This window comes from Chiloscyllium plagiosum, unplaced genomic scaffold, assembly GCF_037043375.1.
Source record: "Chiloscyllium plagiosum isolate Xiang-an unplaced genomic scaffold, Cpla_swu_hap1 HiC_scaffold_26, whole genome shotgun sequence".
In the NCBI taxonomy this organism is placed as follows: Eukaryota; Metazoa; Chordata; class Chondrichthyes; order Orectolobiformes; family Hemiscylliidae; genus Chiloscyllium; species Chiloscyllium plagiosum.
The window spans coordinates 59,135,996-59,163,066 of NW_028270164.1; the positions used below are offsets into that span (position 1 = coordinate 59,135,996).

At 45.7% G+C, this 27,071-nt stretch overlaps 1 protein-coding gene across 3 annotated transcripts in view; it reads left to right on the top strand.

Annotated features, from left to right (window-relative positions):
* The window catches only part of LOC122563004 (CD9 antigen-like), a 149,712-nt gene that overhangs the window by 70,939 nt on the left and 51,702 nt on the right, over positions 1–27,071 (top strand). For all 3 annotated transcript variants that reach the window (XM_043716303.2, XM_087973827.1, XM_043716302.2), the window contains exons 2-4: positions 10,824–10,926; positions 24,408–24,505; positions 25,649–25,723. In XM_043716303.2, the coding sequence (XP_043572238.1) occupies positions 10,824–10,926; positions 24,408–24,505; positions 25,649–25,723 (276 nt within the window). The remainder of the gene's footprint in view (positions 1–10,823; positions 10,927–24,407; positions 24,506–25,648; positions 25,724–27,071) is intronic.

The following is a 27,071-nucleotide window of genomic DNA, read 5'->3' on the forward strand; positions in this document are numbered from 1 at the left end:
CGCTCTCTCCATATTCCTGATAAACTACGAACCAGAAAAGTAAACACATGACACTCTGTCCTCCTCCCGGTACTAGTCTCCTGGTCCCTAAGCAGCCAAACGTCTTGCTCTGCAGCACCTTTCAAAATCAGTTATCACCTCAGGAGCTCTGCCTCTGGGTTCACAGAAGGTTCCACTTACTCTGCACCTCCCTCTTTGACTGAGCTCGATCCGCTCCTCTCCCTCTCCCTCTTTGACTGAACTCAATTCCCTCCCTCTCCCTCTCCAACTGAACTCGATTCCCTTCCCCTCCCTCTCCCTCTCCAACTGAACTCGATTCCCTCCTTCTCCCTCTTCGACTGAACTCGATTCTCTCCCTCTCCCTCTCCCTCTCCAACTGAACTCGATTCCCTCCCTCTCCCTCTCCCTCTCCAACTGAACTCGATTCTCTCCCTCTCCCTCTCCCTCTCCCTCTCCCTCTCCCTCTCCCTCTCCCTCTCCCTCTCCAACTGAACTCGATTCCCTCCCTCTCCCTCTCCGACTGGGCTCGATTTCCTTCCTCTCCCCCCTGTCTGGGCTCGATTCCCTCCCTTTCCCTCTCCCTCCTGAATGAGCTTGATTCTTTCCCTCTCCCTCTCCGACTGAACTTGATCCGCTCCCTCTCCCTCTCCCTCTCCAACTGAGCTCGATTCCCTCTCCCTCTCCCTCTCCGACTGAGCTCGATTCCCTCCCTCTCCCTCTCCCTCTCCGACTGGGCTCGATTCCCTCTCTCTCCCTCTCTGACTGAGCTTGATCCGCTCCCTCTCCCTCTCCCTTTCTCTCTGCCTCTCCGTCTCCCTCTCCGACTGAACACGATTCCCTCTCTCTCCTTCTCCCTCTCCCTCTCCCTCTCCCTCTCCGACTGGGCTCGATTCCCTCCCTCTCCCTCTTCCTCTCCCTCTCCGACTGGGCTCGATTCCCTCCCTCTCCCTCTCCGACTGAGCTTGATCCGCTCCCTCTCCCTCTCCCTTTCCCTCTGCCTCTCCGTCTCCCTCTCTGACTGAACTCGATTACCTCCCTCTCCCTCTCTCTCTGACTGAGTTTGATCTGCTCCCTCTCCCTCTCCCTCTCCCTCTCCAACTGGGCTCGATCCTCTACCTCTCCCTCTCTCTCTCCCTCTCCCTCTCAATTCTGTCTGGGCTCGATTCCCTCCCTCTCCCTCTAACAACAAACCTTGCCATGTATAAAATGGTGCATGTTCAGGAAGTGTAGGTTAGGTGCATTAGTCAGGAGTAAATGTGGAATATTAGGGTAGGGAGTGGCTCTGGGTGGGTTACTCTTCGGAGAGTCAGTGTGGGGTTGTCAGGCCGAATGGCCTGTTTCTACTCTGTAGGGATTCCATGTTTCTGTGATACCTAGACCTCTTACATTCCTGTGAGACAATGACGCATTGTTAGGCAACTAACCTGGTTCCAAATGAGGAGCATTCAGAACATCACGGGAGATCACCAAACAGGAGAATAAAGTGACCAAAATGGAGATACTTTAAAGAACAGCAACATCTAAAATTGAAGCACTGAACATTTCATCCCAGCTCAGATGGAGTGCTCATGTAGTACAGGTAACAGTCAATAACATCCCTAAAGCAGCAATGTATCACAACTCAAACATGGACATTGCCCACAAGGTGGGCTGTGAATAGGAAGAAGATTTCTAAAAGGTGAGCCTCAGGAAATTTGGCATGTGGAACATCAGTGATGTCACTTCCTTCAAAGCAAAGAATCTATAGAGCTAAGGGTAAAAACAAAGCTAGAAAGGCTGGTCAATCACAGCCGAGTTAGATAATTCATCCTGGTTCACACTTTGAAAACCATTGAGCTCTGCAGTTGGGCTGGAGACAACATTAGAATGGACAACTGAGAACTCCATTGTTGTGGTCTCATTGTAGATTGTTAAAGTTTAAAGAAGAAACCAAGCAATTAATTGAAATTGCAGCACATGATTTCAGGTTTTGTAACAAAAACAAACTTTATATAAAGAGTAATTAAGCAAAGTAAGTACCACTACCTTTTAAAGATAATTCTTTCATTGGATATGGGCTTTTCTAGCTGGTCCAGCTTTATAGCAAATCCCTAAGGACCCCAGAAGAGAGTTGTTTTCCAGCACTGTGCTGTGGGTCTGGAGTTCAATGTGTGGCTCAGTACAGGTGAAGACAGCTGACTTCATTCACCAAAGGATGTTAGTGAACTAGGTGGACGATAATCACGAGATTTCAATACCAGATTTATATATTGATTTTAAATTCCAAGAGCTGGTATTTGAACCCATGTCTGTAGAGTAATAACTGAGGTTATTTATCACTAGTCAATGAAGTGTGGAGCTGGCAAAAGCACAGCAGGTCAGGCAGCACCTGAGGAGCAAGAAAGTCGATGTTTTGGACATAACCCTTCATCAGGACTGGGGAGGGGGAAGGGGGCTGAGAAATAAATAGGGGGAAGGTGGGGCGAGGGGAAAGTTAGGTGGGAAGGCGGTAGGTGGATGCAGGTGGGAGGTGATTGTAATAAGTCAGTGGGAAGTGTGGAACGGTCAGGTGGGAAGGAAGATGGACAGGTAGGTCAGGTCAAGAGGTCAGTGATGAGTCGGAGGGCTGGATCTGGGATGGGGTTGTGGGGGGAGGGTGGGGAGATCTGGAAACTGGTGAATTCAATGTTGATGCCGTATGGTTGTAGGCTCCCGAAGCAGGAGATGAGGTGTTCCTCCTCCAGTTTGTGAGTGGCCTTGTTTAGGTGGTGGAGGAGGCCCAGCATGGACATGTCATCAGGGGGAGTGGGAAGGAGAGTTAAAATGGATGGCCACCGGAAGGTGTTGGTGGCAGTCAGGTTTGTGGATTTTGGGTAAGAGATAGAACTGGGGGATACGGGGTTGGGGAACTATGAGGTTGGTTGGGAGATCACCTGAGGTGATGAGATTATGGATGGTTTTGGTGATGAGATTATGGATGGTTTTGGTGTTGGGGTCTGACTGTAGGTGGTGAAAATGGCAGATAATAATGCCCTGGATTTGGAAATTAATGGGGTGGAATGTGAGGACCGGGCAGATTCATTCCTTGTGGTTAGGTGTGTGGGGTTTGAGGGCGGAGGTGCAGGAAATGGAGAAGTTGTGATTGAGGGGCATTGTTGATCACAGGGGAGAGGAATTTATTGTCCTTGAAGTAGGAGGACATTTTTTTGATTAGTTTAGATTACAGTGTGGAAACCCTTCGGCCTGGGGTGTCCTGGAGTGGAATCGCACATCCTAGCAGGAGGTGTCAGCAAGTTGGTGTCTGGCCTCTGCGATGTAGATACGGTGGAGGAATTGGGAGTAAGTGATCGTGTTTTTAGTGGGGGTGGGGGTGGGAGGTTTGTGGGAGAAGGTGTGGTCAAGGTAGCTGTGGGATTCGGTGAGTTTGAAGTAGGTATCAGTGTAGAGTTGGTCATTGGAGGTGGAGATGGAGAGGTCCAGGAAGGGAGGGAGATGTTGGAGATGGTCTGTGGGAACTTGAGGTCAGAGTAAAATGTCTTGGTAAGGACGAACTGTTCAAGCCCTCATGGGAGCATGAGGCAGTGCTGATACAGTCATCATTATAGTGGAGGAAAAGGTGGGGGATTGTTGCCAGTGAGGCTGTGGAAGAGGGACTGCAAAAGGCAGGTATGGTACCCATAGCCACCCCTCTGTTTGTAGGAAGTGGCAGGATTGAAAGGAGAAGTTGTTTAGGGTGAGGACCAGCTCCACCAATTGGATGAGTGTATCAGTGGAGAAGGACTGGTTGGGTTGGCAGGAGAGAAAGAAATAGAGAGCTTTCAGGCTTTCTTCATGAGGATACAGGACTAGATGGACTGGATGTCCATGGTGAAGATGAGGTGTTGGGGGCTGGGGAATTGAAAATCGTGAAGGAGGTGGGAGGGTGTGGGTGGTGTCTCGAACATGTGTGGGAGTTCCTGGATCAAGGAGGACACGATGGAGTAGCAATAAGCAGAGATAAGATCGATGGTGCAGGAACAGGTGGAGACAATCAACCGGGGCAGTCAGGTTTGTGGATTTTGCGTAAGAGGTAGAACTGGGGGATGCGAGGTTAGGGAACTATGAGGTTGGATGGGAGATCACCTGAGGTGATGAGATTATGGATGGTCTTGGAGATGATGGTTTGGTGATGGGAGGATGGGTTGTGCTTGAGGGGACAGTAGCAGGAGGTGTCAGCGAGTTGGTGTCTGGCCTCTGCGCTGTAGAAGTCAGTCCTCTCTATCTCCTAGTTTCTGTGAACCATATTACCACCACGCCTTCCAAGTCAGCTGGTTTGATGGTGAGGTTGAGGTTAGAGCAGAGGGAGTGGAGGGCTGCGTGTTATGAGGGCGGGCGTTGAAGTGGGTGAGAAGGGTGGAGAGATTGAGACGATTATGTCGCGATAGCAATTAGAGATGAAGAGGTTGAGGGACAGTTAGTGGCCAGGGTGGGATGTCCAAGAAGATGGAGTTTGTTGGAGGCAGGAGAAGGGGTCTTTGAAGGGTGGATGTAGTCACAACCGAGAAAGTAGGCATGGAAGTGGAGGCGATGGAAAAATAGTTCAAGATTGTGGCACGTACGGAATTCACTGACACAGGGGTGTAGTGGAATGAAGGTGAGTCCTTTACTGAGGACTGAGTGTTTGTCCTCAGTGAGGGTGGGGTCAGGGAGGTGATGGTAAATACCCAGCAGGGCTTGGGGCTGGAGTGAGTGCTGAGCTGGAGTTGGCAGTGGGTGGTGGAGACTGATCTCATGCACACTATCACTCCAGAGACAATCATATGATTGCTGGTGATGTTGACAGTCATGTGACCAGCAGTGTCCATGGAGCCAGAGTGGTTGACGGCATTGATGGAAGAGGTGGTCGTGGGGGACTCTCTCTCCAACTGCAATCCCTGCTCATCTTCTCTGCCCTGAAGCTCTTTCAAATCTCCCCAACCCCCACCCCATCCCAGATCCAACCCTCCAACATGGTACCGTCCTCTTGACCTGACCCACCTGTCCATCTTCCTTCTCACCTATCTGCTCCACACTTGCCACCGACCGACCTATTACAATCATCTCCTACTTCCGCCCACCTATCACCATCCCGCCTACCTTTCCTCTAGCACCAGCCCCTCCCCCTATTTATTTGTCAGCACCCCCCTTTCCCCTCCCCAGTCCTGATGAAGGGTTATGCCTGAAATGTTAGCTCTCCTGCTTCTCAGATGCTGCCTGACCTGCTGTGCCTTTTCCAGTGCTACACTTTATCAACTCTGACTCTCCAGCGCCTGCAGTCCTTACTCTCTTCTCTTTATTACTAGTCTAGTGACAATCCCAGTACACCACCATGTCACTGTAACTTATAAAATCTTGAAGTTTCATTTATTTTTCCCAGGACAATCCCAACAATTTGCAGCAACTCCATGTTTTTTTTGCCAGGAGATATCCCATAGCCTTCTAAGCTAACTCCGCTGACTGCTTTCTACCTTAAGGCTCTTTGAAAACCAGCGTATATATCTTCCATGAGCTGCAAGCTGTAAGAAATCTTCCAATTTCTGTTCCCTGACAAAATCCAAATTGAGGTTGGGACCCAACATGTTCCACGTGGTGAATGGAGAAGCTGATGCATTGTCCAGGTCTTGCTGTATTTGATCATGGACTGCTTCAGTATCTGAGAAGTCACGAATGGTGCTGAACATTGTGTAGTTGTCAGTGAACATCCCCACTTCTGACCTTATGGTGAGGGGAAGGTCAGTGATGAAGATGGTTTGGCCTAGGACATGATCCTGGTAGCTCTTCTGGTGCACTGGTAGTTTCCATACATCTGAGCCAGGAGACCCAGGTTCAAGTCCCACCTGTTCCCTTGGTGTTTATTCATAGAGTCCTACAGCACAGAGACAGGCCCTTTGGCCCATCATGCCGACCAAAATGTCCATCCATGCTAACCCCATTTCCCTGCACTTGGCTTTTATCCTTCTAATCCTTTCCTATCTATGTATTTGTTCAAATACCTTTTAAATGTTGTTAATGTACCCACCTCAACAACTTCTGCTGGCAGCTCATTCCATATGCGTACAACCCTCTATGTTAAAAAGTTGCCCCTCAGGTTCCCTTTTATTCTTTCCCCTCTTACCCTTAAAATGATGCTGTCTAGTCCTCAATTCCCCAACCCTGGGAAAAAGACTGAGGGCATTCACCCTCTCCATGCCTCTCATGATCTTATACACTTCGATAAGATCCCCCTCAGTCTCCTACATTCTAAAGAAAAAGGTCCTAGCTTGTCCAACCTCTCCCTCTAACTCAGATCATAGAGTCCAGGCAACATCTTTTTTTTTCAAGTACAGAGTTGCGGCTGGGTTACTTTTTTTTTTACATTACATTACAGTGTGGAAACAGGCCCTTCGGCCCAACAAGTCCACACCGACCCGCCGAAGCGAAACCCACCCATACCCCTACATTTATCCCTTACTTAACACTATGGGCAATTTAGCATGGCCAATTCACCTGACCCTGCACATCTTTGGACTGTGGGAGGAAACCGGAGCACCCGGAGGAAACCCACGCAGACACGGGGAGAACGTGCAAAATCCACACAGTCAGTCGCCTGAGGTGGGAATTGAACCCGTGTCTCTGGCGCTGTGAGGCAGCAGTGCCACCCACAAATCTTTGTAAATTTCTTCAGCATTAGTACCTCTTTGGATTCACCCTAATCTTCACAGCCAAGGCTATCTTCTCACCTTCCTGATTTCCTTCTTCTGTGAACTCCTGTATTCCCTGTACACTTCCAGGGATTCCCATGATCCCAGCTGCCTGTACCTGAGCCATACTCCTCCTTTTTTCTGGTCAAAGCCTCAATATCTCTGGTCATCCAGGGTTCCCTAATGCTGCTAACCTTGCCCTTCAACTTCACAGGCACATATAGACCTTGAAGTCTAGCTATCTCATTTTTAAACATGTTGACTAGAAAATATCTATCCCGAGGAACTCCTGCAGACATGTCCAGGAGTTGAGATGACTGACAGCCAACAACCACAACCATCTTCCTATGTGCCAGTCTGACACCAACCAACAGAGCGTTTATCCCTTATTTCTGTCGACCCTAGTTTTGCTAGGCTAGGGCTCCTTAAACTGAAAATGCGTTGCTGGAAAAGCGCAGCAGGTCAGGCAGCATCCAAGGAGCAGGAGAATCGACGTTTCGGGCATGAGCCCTTCAGGAAGGGCTCATGCCTGAAACGTCGATTCTCCTGCGCCTTGGATGCTGCCTGACCTGCTGCGCTTTTCCAGCAACACATTTTTCAGCTCTGATCTCCAGCATCTGCAGTCCTCACTTTCTCCTTGGGCTCCTTGAAACCGTGCTTGGTCTGTTGCTGCCTTGATGTCAAGGGCTGTCACTCTGGCTTCACATGTGGAATTCAGCTCTTTGTCCATGTCTGAACCAAGGCTGTAATTTGGGTGGTAGCTGAATGGCTTTGGCAGAACCCAAAGCTGAATTTTTTTTTTGACTGTCAAATTGCATTTTTTTTTTTGAACGGATTCTTGCCCCAAGGCCTGACAGGTTTTCTTGCCATATCTTACCAAACTGGCCTCATTAACTACCTGCTCTACCACTAAAATATCCCTCACATCCAATTCTGGTCTCACCTTACCACATGCCAGAACAACTTGCATCGCAACAGATATCTACCGAAAGACCAGCCTCCCTTGTACCCAGGCCATCATTGAAAAGCAGCTATTCATCTGGACAAGCATTGGCAATCTGCCAGTGCCCATCTCAAACAAACTCAGGGCACAGCAGCCACAAAGCCACGCTGCCCACTGCACTGGGCTGGCATGGGAGTCACTCTTCATATACAACCCATTCTCTCACCCTACTCATAACATAACCTCCAGGTCGCACAGTTTACCTGTCCTCGGCTACACCCCAACCTGAACACCATCTCGAAGTCAGTCCCTCGTGCCACTGGAGACCTGCATCTTGTCATTGTCTCGTACATCACATAGAGTCTCCTTCCCCACAATGTGATCCAGATTTTAGCATCACGATCAACAAATATTTCATAATCCATGATGGGTCTGCTGCGCCCAGCTCCCATCCACCTTTTGTGACAAGTGGCCAAAGCCTCTCAACCATCTGAGAGAAGAAATTCCTCCTCATCTCAGTCCTAAGTTGGTGCCCCTTTATTCTGAGACTATGCCCTCTGGTCCTAGATTCTCCCTCCCATGGGGGAAGCATTCTCTCAGCATTTAAAAAGATGCCCTTTCAAAATCTGATATGTGGCAATGAGATCACCTTTCATTCTTCTAAATTTCAATGAGTAGAGTTTAGCCTTTGCTCATAAGATAACCCCTCCATACTAGGGATCATATAGTGAACCTTCTAAAAACTGCCTCCAATGAAATTGTATCCTTCCTTAAATAAGGGGGCCAAAACTGCTGATAGTACTCCAGTTCTGATGTTACCAGCACCTTATATAGTTCCTGTTAGACCTCCCTCCTCTTATACCCCAATCCCCTTGAAATAAGGATTTAGGGCAGCATGGTGGCTCAGTGGTTAGCACTGCTGCCTCACAGCGCCAGAGACCCAGGTTCAATTCCCACCTCAGGCAATTGTCTGCGTGGAGTTTGCACATTCTCAACGTGTCTGCTCCCACAGTCCAAAAATATGCCGGTTAGGTGAATTGACCATGCTAAATTGCCCGTAGTGTTAGGTGTAGGGGAATGGGTCTGGGTGGGTTACTCTTCAGAAGGTCGGTGTGGACTTGTTGTGCCAAAGGGCCTATTTCCACACTGTAAGTAATCTAATCTAACATACCATTTGCCTTCCTGATTACCTGTCTGCTAGCTTTCTGTGTACAAGTTTCTTAAGTCCCTTTGTGTTGCAGCTTTCTGCAGTTATTCCGTATTTAAATAATACTTATTCTTTTGTCCTTCCTTCCAAAATAAATAACTTTTCGTTTTTCCACATTGTATTCCATTTGCCAACATTTTGCCCACTTGCTTAATCTATTTGGTGTTTGCACATTCTCCCCATGTCTGCGTGAGTTTCCTCCTGCCTCACAGCACCAGGGACCCGGGTTTGATTTCCACCTCGGGTGACTGTCTGTGTGGAGTTTGCACGTTCTCCCTGTTTCTGTGTGGGTTTCCTCCGGGTGCTCCGGGTTTTCTCCCACAATCCAAAGATGTGCAGGTTAGATGAATTAGCCATGCTAAATTACCCATAGTGTTCAGGGGCATAGGTTAGGTGCATTAGTCTGGGGTAAATGTAGAGTCATAGGGTAGGGGAATGGGTCTGGGTGGGCTACTCTTCAGAGACTCTGTGTGGACTTGGTCCAAATGGCCTGTTTCCACACAGTAGGGATTTTATGATTTTGATGAATATCTCTCTGTAAACTTTGCATGCTTCTTGCAAGTTACCTTTCCACCTATTTTTATGTAGACTGCAAATTTAGCTACCATACATTAACCTCTATCCTCCGAGTCATTAGTGTATATTATAAATAGTTATGGTCCCAGCACTGATCCCCATGGAACCCCACTGTCATAGGTCACCAACCTAAAAAAGAACTCCTTGCCGAATTCACTACCAGCATCCCTGCATCATTGTTCAAGGATGTTGTACGCTCGAACTGTCAATGTGGAGCTGCCCAACACGAATCCTGACATTTTCGCCAGGCATGACAGATGGGGGAAATCGGTGCTCTGCATCTGTAGCTCCTGTTGTCCAGGCTGGTGAAGTAGTGGAGTCCATTCTACCAGACCATGCCAGCCTGGTCTGTGGTTGCTATCTAGTTTAGTGAAAGTTCAGCTGTTTGGACCAATGCCTAGCACTGTAGAAAGAACATCAATGACCTCTCTCCACCCTGCCAACATAAGAGCCACCATTCTCTCCCTGATCTCTCTCTATTACTGCACCCATGAGCGAGAATTTTTAGATTAGGCATTGTTTAATCAGCAGCTGAAATAGATCAGTGAGCACCAGGCAGCAGGGGAAAAGAAGTTGGTGCGAGTTACGACATAGGTGGTCATTTTTGCAACTCCTTTGACTTCTGAGGATCGATTGGTGAGGCTTGTCAGGAGTGTGTTGGAATGGACAAGTCTCGAGGGAGCAAGGTCTTCGATGAGGATTCCGGCAGAAGATGAGCAAAGCGAAGTGGAATGAGAACTGTGTGTGTCAGTTGTGGTTGGATAGTTAGTGCTCTCAAGTCTAGATGGGGTCTCTGGAGGTTGATACCCCAGTACACAGTGCTGAAGTGTTGTCCTTAGGATGAGATGCTTGAAATAGGTCAGGGACGAAGAGTAGATTCTGAAAGGATACCAGCAGGAAAGGTGTGGAAGTTGAGCTCTGGCCTGGACTGTCATTCATTACAATAGGTTTTTGTTGTTACAGTTTCAACAGTACATTCACTGTTCCATAAGGTTATTCCCCATGTGGACACTAATATTTCAGTCACTCCTCACTCCAGTTTTTTCTCATTGCAGTCATTCCTCATTATTCACTCCCCATTCCTCTCCTCTCACTTCCTAATATTCTCGCTCATTCATTACTGTCATCCCCATTGCTCATACTCCTTATTACTGTCACTCCTTATTACTCTCAATCGCTCTGACTCTCATTCTTCATTGCTATCACTCCTCATTAATCTCCTTCCCTGTTACTCCAACCCTCATTACACTCCCTCCTGATGACTCTCACTTCCTACTCCCTATTCCCCTCTCCATTACACTACCTCCTCATTACTGTCACTTCCCTTTGCTGTCAATCCCTCTTACTGTTGCTGTACATTAATTTACTCCTGTTTAGTCTTGTTGGTCTTCATTAACTGTGAATGGTCTTTTATTGCCAGCTGTCTGGAACTGCAGTCCTTTCGCTTGGCTTGTGGCTTCGCTTTGACTCTGAGACCACCACCATATTCAGTGGCGACCATTGCCCCACGTCTTTCTACGTTGGTAAGTGAAGTGTGTTTTGGGGGGGGTGGGGCAGATATTGTTGTGTCAACACCATTCTGGACAATTTGTAAACACTGCTCATTATATAAAGCAATCAGAGACACGAAGCATGATCCAGCTGGAGGGCAGTAGAAAGGGAGTAACAAGATGGGTGAAGAGAGCTGTGGCGATAAGTGTACTGCTCCATACAGCAGCTTTCATTTCTGGAGGTTTGATGTGATTCTACATTTTGACAATTGAGCTGAAGGTGGAGTTTGGTGTATAGGTGCTACCCATTACAGCCTGTGGAAATAAAGGAAATAACTAGAGAGAGGTAGGAAAGCAGGACACTGTTAACAAAGGATGATAGATGTGTTGTGCGCAAGTGAAAAACTTGGCAGGAGTATAATCTGTAAATGGTAAGGTTTGGTATGTAGACTGGAAAAGCAGCACATTAACAGGAGAGAAACTGGAGAGTGCTGTGGTCTAGAGGGCTCTGGGTGTCCTTGTACATAAAGTCATAAAGATGTACAGCATGGAAACAGACCTTTCGGTCCAACTCATCCATGCCGACCAGCTATCCGAAGTAAATCTAGTCCCATTTGCCAGCATATGGCCTATATCCTTCTCAACCCTTTCTATTCATATAGCCATCCAGATGCCATTTAAATGTTGTAATTGTATCAACCTGCACCACTTCCTCTGGCAGCTCATTTCATACACACACCACCCTCTGTATGAAAAAGTTGCCCCTTAGGGCCCTTTTAAATCTTTCCCTCTCACTTTAAACCTATACTCTCGAGTTTTGGACTCACCCCACCCCGGGGAAAAGACTTTGTCCATTTACCCTATCCATGCTCCTCGTGATTTTATAAACCTCTATAAGCTCACCCCTCAGTCTGCTGCAGGAAAAACAGCTCCAGTCTATTCAGCCTCTCCCTACAGCTCAAACCCCCCAAACCTGGCAACAACCTTGTAAATGTTATCTGAACAGTTTCAAGTTTCACAACATCCTTCCTATAGCAGGGAGACCAGACAGTGGCCAAACCAATGTCCTGTACAGCCGCAACATGACCTCCCAACTCCTATACTCATGAATCACAATTAACAAGTTGTGCAGAAGGCAAGTAGAATAGAGGGAAATCTTGCTATTCCTCTTCAAGGTGTTGGTGAAGTTACATCAAGAATACTGAAGCACAGTTTGCACTCCCAGTTGAAGAAGTGGTTGCATCGGAAGTGGCTCACAGACTGTTCACTTGGCTAATTCCGGAGATGAAGAGTTTGCTCATGAAGAGAGATTGTGTAAGTTGGTCTCTGGGTTTTGAGGAATCAGAGGTGATTTATAGAAACATATAAGATTCTCTGGGGCATTGACAGGGTTAATGTTGATGAAAGGCCCCTTGTAGGGAGTTCAGAACTAGTGGACAGAGATAAAGAGGATTTTTAGAAGATCCTGAATTGTGGGGATTTTCCACCACTGAGCTGTGGAGGCTGAGGTAGATAGGCAGGAAAGACAATTTCAGATCCATATCAGATCAGCCATTATCTCATTGACGGGTGGAGCAAGCTTGAAGGTCTGAATCGTTTACTCCTGCTCCAATTTCTTATCCTCCTCCATTGCCTCCATCACCTCCATCTACACTTCCTGTTGTCCTATTCGCCTCCACTGACTCCATCTACACTTCCTGCTGCCTTGGGAAAGCAGCCAACATGATCAGCCCAGTTATACTCTTTTCCACCCTCTTCCAGTGGGCAGAAATACAAAATGTTGAAAATACCTACAAAAAATTAAATAACAGCTTCTTCCCTACTGTTATCAGACTTAGGAATGGACCTCTCCTATATTAGAGTAGATTCTCTGTACCTTCTCTGTAGCTATAACACTATATTCTGTATTCTGTTCTGTTATCCTGATGTGCTTATGTAAGGTGTGATTTGTCTGGTGAGCACACAAAACAATACTTTTCACTGCATCTCATACCGGTGACAATAATAAATTAAATCAAATCACTTCCAGCCTCTGCATTACAGATCCTAACCATTGTCAGCAATCACTGTCTAACAAGTATGGAGTGTTCACCTTGGAAATTCTGTCTCTCTGGTCATGGGTCCTGCGGGTCTTTTCTGAGTTCGATTCAACTGCACGTTTTGCAGGTGTTTTCAAGAGGTGGAACTGGTTTTTAATCTCGAGATCATTGGCATTCCTTTCACCAGTCCCTTTGCCGTATTTCCTTTTGTTGCATTAGTGGTGCTGGAAGAGCACAGCAGTTCAGGCAGCATCCGAGGAGCAGCAAAATCGACGTTTCGGGCAAAAGCCCTTCATCAGGAATAAAGGCAGAGAGCCTGAAGCGGGGAGAGATAAGCTAGGGGAGGGTGGGGGTGTGGGGAGAAAGTAGCATGGAGTACAATAGGTGAGTGGGGGAGGAGATGAAGGTGATAGGTCAGGGAGGAGGGTGGAGTGGATAGGTGGAAAAGAAGATAGGCAGGTAGGACAAGTCATGGGGACAGTGCTGAACTGGAAGTTTGGAACTAGGGTGAGGTGGGGGAAGGGGAAATGAGGAAACTGTTGAAGTCCACATTGATGCCCTGGGGTTGAGTGTTCCGAGGCGGAAGATGAGGCGTTATTCCTCCAGGCTTCTGGTGATGAGGGAGCGGCAGAGTGGGAGGGGGAGTTGAAATGTTGGGCCACAGGGCGGTGTGGTTGATTGGTGCGGGTGTCCCAGAGATGTTCCCTAAAGTGCTCTGCTAGGAGGCGTCCAGTCTCCCTAATGTAGAGGAGACCGCATCGGGAGCAACGGATGCAATAAATGATATTAGTGGATGTGCAGGTAAAACTTTGATGGATGTGGAAGGCTCCTTTAGGGCTTGGATGGAGGTGAGGGTGGAGGTGTGTGCGAAGGTTTTACAGTTCCTGCGGTGGCAGGGGAAAGTGCCAGGATGGGAGGGTGGGTCGTAGGGGGGCGTGGACCTGACCAGGTAGTCACGGAGGGAATGGTCTTTGCGGAAGGCGGAAAGGGGTGGGGAGGGAAATATATCCCTGGTGGTGGGTCTGTTTGGAGGTGGCGGAAATGTTGGCGGATGATTTGGTTTATGCGAAGGTTGGTAGGGTGGAAGGTGAGCACCGGGGTGTTCTGTCCTTGTTACGGTTGGAGGGGTGAGGTCTGAGGGCGGAGGTGCGGGATGTGGACGAGATGCGTTGGAGGGCATCTTTAACCACGTGGGAAGGGAAATTGCGGTCTCTGAAAAAGGAGGCCATCTGGTGTGTTCTGTGGTGGAACTGGTCCTCCTGGGAGCAGATATGGCGGAGGCAGAGGAATTGGGAATACGGGATGGCATTTTTGCAAGAGATAGGGTGGGAAGAGGTGTAATCCAGGTAGCTGTGGGAGTTGGTGGGTTTGTAAAAAATATCAGTGTCAAGTCGGTTGTCACTGATGGAGATGGAGAGGTCCAGGAAGAGGAGGGAGGTGTCAGAGATGGTCCAGGTAAATTTAAGGCCAGGGTGGAATGTGTTGGTGAAGTTGATGAATTGCTCAACCTCCTCGCGGGAGCATGAGGTGGCGCCAATGCAGTCATCAATGTAGCGGAGGAAGAGGTGAGGAGTGGTGCCGGTGTAATTACGGAAGATTGACTGTTCTATTGACAGGTTTAATCAAAGAATTGTGTCCCTTCATCCAGGAGCTTCCTCTAAGTTGGCTTCTTCTGAAAGAGTTGATGTCTGTGCTTCATTACTTGAGAGAAGCCTTCAGGGAGTCTTTGAACCATTTCCTTTGTCCTCCTCTCATTTGAGTGTCTTCCTTGAGCTGGGTGAGGAATGTTTGCTTTGGCAGTTGGAACTCAGATGGCAGCTAAGTGGAGTTTGTTTTGGATGATCATGGCCTCATTGCTGGTGCTTCAAAAAAGCTGCTGTCAGTACACCTGTCCTCCCAACTGATGTGGAGCATCCAGCTCAAAAAGTGTTGATGGTGCTTCATCTCGGCCTTGAGGTGTTGTCTATATGTTGTCCAAGTTTGGAGTCATATCAAAGGTTTGGAAGGATGAGACAAGAATCTTAGCAGCACAAATGTTATTTGGGCAATGATCTTCCTGGTGACGGAAAACGGGGAGATTCCTGGGTATCTCCCACAGCTCTCTTTGTCTCCTTTTGTTGAGGACTGTGGCGACAGCAGCATCACTGAGATCAGGAGGGATTTCTTTTTTAGTCCCAGATTTTCAGGAACAGTTATTGGGGTGGGGTGGGGGTTCGGTGTGTGTGTGTGTGTGTGTGTGTGTGTGTGTGTGTGTGTGTGTGTGTGTGTGTGTGTGTGTGTGTGTGTGTGTGTGTGTGTGTGTGTGTGTGTGTGTGTGTGTGTGTAATTCCCACAAAGAGAGATAGAGAGAGTGACACACACACACACACAAGAATGACACACATACAGAGGGAATCAGAGAAACCATGAAACAGTGTCCCTCTCTCTGATTCCCTCTGTATGTGTATCATTCTCTCTGATCCTGTGTACGTGTGTGTGACTCTCTGATTCCCACTGTGTATCACTGTCTCTCTCTGATCCCGCGTGCACATGTGTATGTGTGTCAGGGGGAGGTGCAACTGTCTGATTCTGTGTCTGTGTGTGTATCAGTGTCACTCTGTCTAATTCTGTGTCTGTGAGCATGTGTCACTCTCCCTCTGACTCCCTGTGTGTGTTTGTCACTCTCTCTCTATTTGTCTGTTTATTTGGATGTCACTCTCCCTGTGTGACTCTCTCTGTGGGTGTCACTTTCCCTGATTCTCACTCAGTGGGTATTACTCCCTTTCTGATGCCCTCTTTGTGGTATCTCTCTCTTTTAGCGAGTCTCTGTTTGTTTCCATGTTATTTTCGGAATCTGCCTCTCTTTCTCTATTTCTCTAGGATTCTCTTAGGAGCTGGAGTACTCCCTTGAACCTGCCCCACAAATCAATAGGTTATTGGCTGATCTGTTTGTAAACTCAAATCCACATTCCTGCCTATGCCCGATAACCTTTCACCTCCTTGCTTAACAAGAATCTACCACTGCCTCAGATATATTCCAGAACTTATATTCCACCATCTTTTTGAGATGAGATCGAAAAAACCTACCACAATCTGACAGAAATAAATTCTCCTCACCTCTGGTTCAAATGGGTGACTCCTTATTTGAAACAGTGATCCCTAGCTCTAGATTCTGTCTTTTCTTTCAGCTGCGTTCACTCACTCTGTTTCTCTATTTTAACTTTTGTATCACTTTTTCTCTGTCATTATCTCTCAATTAATTCTTCACCTCTTTATCTCTCTCTTTCTATCTCTGTCTGAATATCAATGTCTTCTAACTTTGTCTTTGTATCTTTCTCCAATTCCTGTCTCCCTGTATGGTTCTTCAGCTCCTATGTCTGCCTTACTGTCTGTCTTCTCCTGTCCATGTCTCTATGTCATGTTGCCCAGGCTTCATCTGTCTTTCTGTTGCCCTCTTTTATTTATCTCTGACCTCCTTTCAGTTTGAACTGAATCTGGAGTGTGCTTGTGTGTTTTGATTGAGGCTGTACTGAGCTGAGCCATGGTGGGTTGGTGGCTGAGTGAAGAATGGTGTATGGGGGTGGGGTGATGTTTGCCTGGTTTTCTGCATTTTTCTCTATAAATAGCTTGTGTGCAGGAAGTGGCGGATTCCTGACTGGGAGCAGGTTGTGCCTATTAGGATGGAGTTCCAGATTGGATTGCAAGGAATCAGCAGAGTTGGTTAACCCTTTGCAAACATCATGTGCTGATTCTGAACTGACAGTGGTCAGAGTGATGGCAGAGGATGACCATAATTACAGTTGATCTTTGTCAGTGCAAAAACCGCAACAGGCAGCATGTGTTCAGTCTGGCAACCATCCCAGGAACGCCCAGTCAGAACAGTGAGTGGCGGTAACCACAGTAACAGGGTGGGGTCTGACTACCAATCATTTGGTAAGGCTCAGGCCAAATGCATTCTGACTTTAGTTAGAATATTGTGCTGCTGTACAGAGAATAACAGCAGTTCCAGGAAATCTGGAGCAATACTGTGAGTAGCAGGGTCTGCTATAAAAAGTAAAAACCAAAAGGACTGCATATGCTGTAAATCAGTGACAAAAATAGAAATTGCTGGAAAAACTCAGCAGGCCTGGCAGCATCTGAGGAAAGAAATCAGAGTTAATGTTTCAGGTCATTCGATCTGAAATATTAGGTCTGACTTCTCTCCGCATGTACTTCCAGGCCTCTTGAGCTTTTCTAGCAATTTCTGTTTTTGTCACAGTATTTGCTTGTTTTTAGTGTGACTGACATTATAGGTCATAGCTCTGAGTAAATACAGAAACTGCCAGTTAGTAATTCCCCATCAGAAGAGGGATTGACAATGAGCTCAGGAATTCCCAGGATGTAGAGCAAATCATTTCATGTTCCCATACAATGACAGTACAGTGATCGGAAATAACTGAAGAGTGGAACATGTCATTGCAAAGATTGGAAGCAGTCAATGAAACATGACAGTGGCAACAGGCGCAGTCACTCCCTGTCTGTGAGCAAATTGTCCATTGAAACTCCCAACAGAGACTGGTGATAGATGCATTTGTTCCCAGTCAGAACAGAGACTGACGATAGTCACAAGACACCGGTCATAGAGTCATAGAGTAATTCAGCATGGAAGCAGGCCTTTCGTCCAAACTGGTCTGTACTGATCATGGTGCCACTCAGCTAGTTCCAATCGTCTGCATTTCAGCCATATCCCTCTAAATCTTTCTCATCCATGTACCTATCCAAATGTTTTTTAAATGTTGCTATTATACCTGCCTCAACCACTTTCTCTGCCGGCCCATTCCACATACGCAGCATTCTCTCTGTGAAGAAGTTGACCCACAGGCCCTTCTTAAATCTTTCCCCTCTCACCTTAAACCTATGCCCTCTAATTTTCATGATGGTTGGGCCTAGGATATTAACCCGAGGAACTCTTGCAGAGATGTTCTAGAGCTGAGATGACTGACTTTCAACAACCAATACCATCTTCCTATGTGCCAGATATGACTCCAACCAGTGGAATGTTTGCCCTCTAGATATAGCACTTTGGGCTACAGGGATCAAAAGGTATGGGGGAAAAGGAGGAATGGGCTATTAAATTGAATGATTATACTGAATGACAGAGCAGGATTGAAAGGATGAATGACCTACTCTTGCTTCTATTTTCTATATTTCTATATATCAGTTTTTTATTGCGTCACCCTTGCAACATGTTTTAAAATTTATGCCCTCTTTTCTTTTTTGTTGCAAAAAAGAGTGAGCAGGTCAGCTTGGACGTAGTGATGTGTAATGAAGTAGTTTTAGTAAATGATCTCTGAGTAAAAGATCCCTTAGGGAACAGTGACCATAATATGACAGGCTTTAGTATTCAACTTCAGCGGGGGAAATCTGGGCTGCAAAAAACCAAGCTAATCTTAAACAAGGGTAATTACGTAGAAATGAGGGCAGAACTGGCTGGAGTGGATTGGGAAAAGGGTTTAGAAGCAAAGAGAAAACATGACAGACATTTAATAAAATAGTTTATGTCTCCCAGGACAGACACATACCAGTGAGGAAGGTAGATTCTAGGAAGGGAATGAACAGACCATGATTAACGAGGCAAGTTAATGCTTCTTTCAAATTGGAAGAAAAATAACATACAACATGACAAAGATTCATGGTAAAGTTGAGGACTGGGAAAAGTTTTAAATATTAACAAAAATGATCAAAAGGAAAAGGGAGAAAAATAAACTATGAGGGTAAACTAGAAAGTAATATAAAAATGGGCAGTAAGAGATTCTTTAAATATGTGGCATGGTGGCTGAGTGGTTAGTACTGCTGCCTCACAGCACCAGGGTCCTCGGTCCAAATCCAGCCTCGAGTGACTACCTATGTGGAGTTTGCACATTCTCCCTGTGTCTGCGTGGGTTTCCTCCGGGTCTCCAGTTTTCTCCCACAGTCCAAAGATTAGGTGTATTGGCCTTGCTAAATTGCCCATAATGTGAGGTGCATTAGATGCTGGGAAATGGGGCTGGGTGGATTACTCTTCAGAGGGTCAGTGTGGACTTGTTGGGCCGAAGGGCCTGTTTCCGCACTGAAGGGAATCTAATCTAATCTAATGTGAAAAAAAATGTCAAAGTGTACATAGGCCCACTCAAAGACAGGGCTGGAGAAATAAAAACGAATCAGGAAACGGCAGAGGAGCTGAGTAAATACATTGTTTTGGTCATCATGGTAGACGACACAAATAGAACTCTTAAAAAATATCATGGGGCAAAATGGTGGTGGTGGGGGCAATAGTGTGGGCAGAGGGATAAATACAATAACTGTCATTAGAGAAAAAAATACTACGAAAACTAATGGGTCTAAAGGCAAATAAGCCCCTGGAACTAATGGGTTATGCCCTCAGATATTAGTGGAAGTAGCGACTGATAGTAATCTTCTAAGAACCCTGAGAGTCCAGAAAAGTCCTAGAAGATTTGGAAAACTGCCAGTATAATGCATTTATTTGAAAAGGGAAATGAGCAACTGGTGACTACAGGCCAATTAGTTTAACATTTGTCATTGGGAAAATGTTAGAGTCCATTCTAAAGGATGTCATACTAGTGCATTTAGAAATACATAATGTTGTCAAGCAGAGTCAACATGGCTTCATAAAGGGTAAATCATATTTGAAAAGTTTGTTACAATTCTTTCCAAAGGTAGCAAGCAGGATGCATATGGGTGAAGCAGTGGATGTAATGTGTTTGAATAAGGTGTTCAATCAAGACCTTCATTACCTAAGAGATAGGAGATACAGCAAACTGTTTATTAACTAATACCTTTGGGACCAGAAGTGTGCTTGTTGATCAAGAGATCCCCATATTCAAAGTAAAACATATATTAAGTAATAGAAATGTAATGCAGGGGCTATACACATCACTTTTATACTTTACAACATAAATCACTTGAATAATAATATAGCTTTACCTTAAATAAAACTTAGCGGAAGACAGCCTTTTCATTCCCATCATCAACTAACTTCTTGAACATTGCAGAGATTGTGATAATATAGTAGAGGTGAGGTATTTGATGTATATATTTTTTGCTGCAGGCATCAGTTCATAAGGTGCCAGCTAAAACAAAGTTTGCTGTAATAGCTTAGATAGAGATTTGGCTAACTAATTGAAGACAATGAGTTGGGGATAAAGGGGACATTCCAGGATGACAATCTGCAACTAATTGGAGTGCCATAGGGACTGGGGTCACAGTTACTTATAATATATATGAATGACTTTGATGATGGAAGTGAATGTACTATTGCCAAGTTTGAAGATGACCCAAAAATGGATGGGAAGGGAAGTGGTGAGGTTGACACAAAGAGTCTGCAGGCTAATACAGACAGGTTAAATGAATGGAATAAAGCTTGGAAAATGGTATGTAATGTGGGGAAATAGGAGGTTTTGCATTTTGGGAGGAGCTGAATATTATTTAAATAGAAGGAGACTGCAGAAAGCTTCAGAACAGAGGGATTTGGAATCCTTGTCTATGATTACAAAAATAAACTAGCATCCAAGTTCAGTGGGTAATATGGATGGCAAATCAAATGTTGGCAATCATTTCAAAGAGAATAGAGTGTAAAACTAGGAAGAGTTTAGTAAAACTAGACAAGGTACCAGTCAGAACACAACTGAAATACTGTGAACAGTTTTGGTATTGAAAGAAAGATACACTGGAGGCAGCCCAGAGAAGGTTCATTTGGTTGATTCTGGGTATGAAGAGATTTTCTCATGCGGAGAGGTCGAATATGTTGGGCTTGGAAAGATAATATGGTTGCAGGAGAGATACCTGTTGAATAGACTGGCACGGATGGCTACACAAGAAGGATATCAAGTAAATATAAAATGTCAGGTGGACACTGGTGCTTCATGCAACATCAGGAGCTTTGCAGACCTGTGAAAAGTGGTTGAAGATGATTCCCAAAAAATGAAGCCATCAAAGTTAAAGTTGAGACTTTTATAATTGAAAAACACTCAACCAAGAGGAGATATGAAGCTGGGAGCAATGGGAAGAGAGAAAGTCTGTAATTCTAGATAATAGACATTAAGCCTGAGCCAATCATCTCAGTTTAAACAAGTCCAAAGTGTGACTGGTAACCGTACGTGTACCAGAAGAGATTTGTAGTATTTCACAGGGCAACAGACCATGAACTACTGGATAAAAAAGTACAAAGATGTTTTCACAGGTTTTGGACATCCGCCTGTGAATATCATCTCAAAGTAGATGAGAGTGGGAGACCAATACAACATCTGCTGAAGGGGGTTCTTAGCCAGCTTGAAAGACCAGCTGGAGAAGCCAGTCATGAAGGGAGTAATCAGCACAGAGACAAGTTTGACAGACTGGATTAGCAGCATGGTAGCAGTGAAGCACCCTGGAAAGCTGAGGATATCCATCGATATAAAGGAGAGCAATAAAACTTTGAAGAGTTCTCACTACCTCATGCCAACCATTGAGGAGATGTTGCTACATCATGCTAAGTTAATACTACCCTGAATATGAAGGATAAACACGGAAAGCGAGGTTTCATAAAAACTGTAGTTTTTATGAAAACTGTTTGGACATGATTTGGGATGTAGAGGACAGGTACATGCTTTTGGCTTTTCCAGTGCTTCAGAAGAGTATCCAACACAGACAGTATGAGATGATCATTGATCTACCCAGAGTGGATGCAATTGAAGATGACTAAAGTCAAGTCTATAGGCCATGTACTGAAGGTGAAAGGACTTTACCTGGATCCTAATAGAGTGAGGTTGATAACAGACATGCAGAAACCAACAGATATGAAAACAGTGGAATGAATGTTGGTTTCCTCAACAACCTAGCAGTCTGTTGGCATCTACACAAGTTCACTGTTCGTTTATTTAAGGACGCATGTAATAGCATTGGAGGCAGTTCAATGTAGGCAAGTCTGGCAACTTCAGTCAAAGGTTGTCTGATGATGAAAGGCTGGACAATTTAGGCTTATATCTACTGCAGAAATGAGCAGATACCAAGAAAATTGCCAACAATAATTTGCATGTGCACCCTCAAAGTACCTGGATATCTTAACCCTGACCTTAACCTTATGCAATGAGTGTGCAGAGGCAAGTTAAAATGGGATGGATTACAATGAACACAGATATTTTTCATGAGGTATAATTTTCTTTTGTAGACCATATATAGACCAGGTAGCATGTCATACAAATGACAGTACATACAATTTTTTTACAGACTGTGGTCTGTTTGAAGATATGCATTTGTACATAGCACACTGTGACCTGTCACAATCATAGAACATAGAACAGTACAGCACAGTATAGGCCCTTCAGCCCACAATGTTGTGCTGAACATTTTTCTTAATATAAGATCAACCTAACCTATATACCCCTCAATTTACTGCTGTCCATGTGCTTATCCAGCAGTCGTTTAAATGTCCCTAATGTCTCTGACTCTACTACCATCACTGGCAGTGCACCCACCACTCTCTGCATAAAGAATCTACCTCTGACATCTCCCCTAAACCTTCCTCCAATCACTTTAAAATTCTGACCCCTAGTGGCAGCCACTTCTGCCCTGAGGGGATTCTGTCTCTGGCTATCTCTTCTATCTAGGCCTCTCATTACCTTGTATAACTTTATTAAGATACCTCTCTTCCTCCTTCTCTCCAGTGTGAAAAGCTCGAGCTCACTCAACCTCTCTTCATAAGACACACCCTCCAATCCAGGCAGCATCCTGGTAAATCTCCTCTGCACCCTCTCTAAAGCATCTACATCCTCCCTGTCTTGAGGCAACCAGAACTGGACGCAATATTCCCAGTGTGGTCTAACCAGGGTTTTATAGAGCTGTAGTAAAACTTTGTGGCTCTTAAACTTGATCCCCCTATTAATGAAAGCCAAAACACCATACGCCTTTTTAACAACCCGATCAACTTGGGTGACAACTTTGAGGGATCTATGTACATGGACATAAAGATCCCACTGTTCCTCCACACTGCCAAGAATCCTGTCTTTAATCCTGTATTCAGCATTCAAATTCAATCTTCCAAAATGAATCACATCACATTTATCCAGGTTGAACTTCATCTGTCACTTCTCAGCACAGCTCTGTATCCTGTCAATGTCTTGTTGTAGCCTGCAACAGCCCTTGACATTATCTACAACATCACTGACACTTATGTCATCGGAAAATGTACTAACCCACCCTTCCATTTCTTCATCCAAGTCATTTATAAAAACTACAAAGAGCAGAGGCCCAAGACCAGATCCCTGTGGGACACCATGGTCACCGATGTCCAGGCGGAATACTTTCCATCCACTACCACTTGCTGTCTTCTTTTGGCCAGCCAATTCTGTATCCAGACAGCCACATTTTCCTCTATCCCATTTCTCCTAACTTTCTGAATGACGCTACCATGGGGTACCTTATCAAATGCCTTACTAAATTCCATACACGCCACTTCCAATGCTCAACCTTCATCAACTTGTCTCATCACGTCCTCAACAAACTCAATAAGGCTTGTGAGGCATGACCACCTCCTCACAAAACCATGCTGACTATCTTTAATTAAACTATGTTTTTCCAAATAGTCATAAATCCTATCTCTCAGAATCCTTTCCGGTACCTTGCTTACCACAGATGTAATACTGACTGGTCTGTAATTCCCAGGGATTTCCCTATTCCCTTTCTTGAACATGTTTGTGTTTGTGAGCAGAAGCCATTAAAGGTCAAACATGGAATAACCTGACAGAGCTTCCACTCCTTTCCATACTTCCCCTCTCCCCTCCTTCCTCTTTCTCACCCCCACCCAGCCTGGTCATCCTGCTCTCTCCACACTGCCCCTCTCCCCTCCTCCCTTTCTCTCACACTCTTCTGTCCAGCCTGGCCCTCCCTTCCTCTTCACACAGACCCTCTCTGCTCCTTCCTTCCTCTCACTTCTACCCAGCCTGGTCCTCCACCTCCCTCCATGCTGCCTGTCTCCCCTCCTCCCTCTGTCTCACACAGATATTCACCCAGCCCAGCCTCTATCCTTTCTCACACTGCCCCTGACTCTCTCCCTCCTAGCCTTGCCCTGTCCAGCTGTCCCTCCCTGTTCAGCCCCTCTTCCTCCCTCCCAGCCTAATTCTTTCTCTCTTCTGTCTCTTTCTCCCTCCTATTCTGGTCCTTTTGCTTGTCCTCCTCTCTTCCCTTCCTGTCTCACTCCACATCTTCCTCTAAATCTCTTGCTGTAGTTCTCTCCCCATTTCACCCCCCCCCCCAGTTTTTTTGTGTGTCTCTCTTTCCTCACTCTGTTCTGCATGACCCTCTATTTCTTTCCTTCGCCGACCTTTCTCCCATCATTCCTCTTGTTCTCTTCCTTTGTCTATCATCCTCCTGGGCTTGTCCTCTCTAAGTTCCTTCCTCTTTCCCTCTCTCCCAGACCCGCCTTGACTCCTGCTCTAGCTCTATCAACTGCTCACTCACTCATTCTGCTTTCTCGTTTTTTAGGAGTCTACACATTGATTGCCACTGGGGCTCTGATGATGCTGGTGGGGTTTCTTGGATGTTGTGGAGTGGTGCACGAATCTCAGTGTTTACTTGGAGCTGTAAGTATTGCTAGGCTCAGAGGCCAACATTTAATGTATGTCTGAGGTTAGGAGTCATAGTTGGTGCGATACCGGGGTCAGGTTAGTTTCCATTTGTTGTTGGAGTCAGTATGTGCCTTGGTCAGTGGTTGGTTAGTGGGCATACAGAATCAGGGTTCTGTATATATCTGGGTTCAGGGTTGGTTTTATGGACAGGGTCATGAGTCACTCTCTAACTGGGGGTTGCAATTGATAGTTTGAGTTGGAGTATGTTGAGGTGGAGTTTAGTATGTCCCTGGGATCGGGTGGATTGTACATTTTGAGTCAAGGTTGGTCCATGTCTGGATCACATATCAATGCATAACTAGGGTCAGGGGTCATGTGATGCATGGATTAGTATTTGCCTGTGGTCAGGGGTCAGTGTGTCACTGGTGTCTGTGATGAGCTGAGTGGCTGGCATGATGTCTCAGTTGAGGATTTGTTTTATTTCTGGTATCAGGGGTCATTTGTAAGTGTGAATCTGGGTTATAAGTAATAGAGTTATATAGGTCTATGTAGCTCTATGTATGCCTTAGCATAGCAAGTTCCCATCGAACTGCTTCTTAAATGTTATGGAGGTTTCTGCCTCTACAGTCTGGGGTTGGAGTGTGCCTGGGGTCAGGAGTTGGTATCCAATAAGAATAGGATTTATTGACTGTCTCAGGTTCCTAGCCAGACTGAATTACAATCATTGGACAATGTGAGTTTGGAATTGGTCATTGTTGGGGTTATGGCTCAGACTGGGTTCTGGTGTTATGGGTGATTCTACATCTGGGATCATGGGTGACTGTGCAGCCAAAGGTCAGCAGCTGAGGTGCATTTTGGATCTGTGCTCAATGTGCATCTGGGTCAATGATTGATGTGTATCTGGGGTCAAAGTTTGCCTGGGGTCAGGGCTCAGAGCATATTGGGGAACAGAGTCCATTCTGAATCTGAGTTGGTATTCGGTATGCTTTTAGGGTCTGGCGTGTAGGACTTTGTTTCAAGGAGTCTTCATGAGTTTCAGGGGAAATGTTAGTTTGTGTTTCAGCTCAGTGTTATTGAATACCTGGGGTCAGAATACAAAGTGCTGCAGGGTTCAGGTGTTGGTGTTCACTGTTAACAATGCTGACCTTTTCTCTCCAGTTCTTCATGTGTCTGCTGGTGATTTTTGTGGCTGAGATCACAGCTGGAGTCTGGGGTTTCCTGAACAAGCATGAGGTAATGTATTACCTCAGCCCACCTGTAAAATGCCGGAACAGCTCTTCCCATTCTCAGCTGCAGGATTGGAAAGAGACCCCTCTTCCCATCTCCAAGCTCCTTAATTCTTAGCATTTCAACTCCACATTCATATGAACATGAGGGGACCATTCAGGAGACTTTCAGCCATTTATCCAGACCATGGCTGATAAATGAGCTCAGTGTGTAGTCACTGTATTCCCCACATTCCTTCGCAGTACCATTGGTTCACAAAAATCTGTCCATCGCAGATTCCAAAGAAGCTATTGGTCCATGAGTGATTGTGGATTACGGAAACATAGAAACCAGAAGCAAGGCTAAGCCATTTAATCCTTAGAGCCTGCTCCACCAGTCTACATGGTTATGGCTGATCCCCTATCTCACAGTCAGATCTCCACTTTCTTTCTATTACCTTTGATGCTTTTAAAATCTAAACATGTACCTATCTCTTTCTTGAACATATTCAGAGACTTCGGCCCCCAGTCTTCTGTGGTAGAGAACTCCACAGGTTTACTACTCTTTGAATTAAAAGATCTTTTTTCAACTCAGCCTTAAATGGTCGACTCTGTACCTTGAGACTGTGACCCTTGATTCCAGACTCCCAACCAGGGAAACATCCTCCCAGCATCTAGTCTGTCCAGCCCTGTTAGAATTTTATAATATGTTTTAATCAGACCTCCTCTTATCCTCAACTCTGGTGAATATAGACCTAACTGAACCTACACAGGACAGTCCTGCCATCCCTGGTATCAGCCAAGTGAACATCTGCTGTACTCCCTCTATGGTAAGCATATCCTTTCTTAGGTAGGCAGGCCAAAACTGTGTGTAATTATCCCAGTGCAGTCTCAGCAATGCCCTGTGTAAGTGCAGAAAGACATCGCTACTTCTGAACTGAAATTCTCTTGCACTGGTGGCCAATATACCATTACCAGCTAATTGCTGCAGCTGCCTGTCTACTTTCATTGACTGATGTACAAGGACACCCAGATCCCTTTATATAGCCACACTTCCCAGTAGGTCACCCCTTAAGTAATACTCTGCCTTTCTGTTTTTCACACCAAAATGTATAACTTGACATTGACTGTATTGTACAACACCTGCCATGTATTTACCTACTCACTCAGTTTGTCTAAATGACCTTGAAGCCTTCTTGTATCCTCCACACATCAGCAAACCTGGAAATGTTACGTTTGGGAGCTCCTTCCAGCTTATTTATATAAATTGTAAATAGCTGGGTCATTGCTATATCCCACTTGTCACTTCCTGCCACTGGAAAAAGACCATTAATTCCCACTCTGTTTCCTGTCTGTCAACCAATTCTCAATCCATG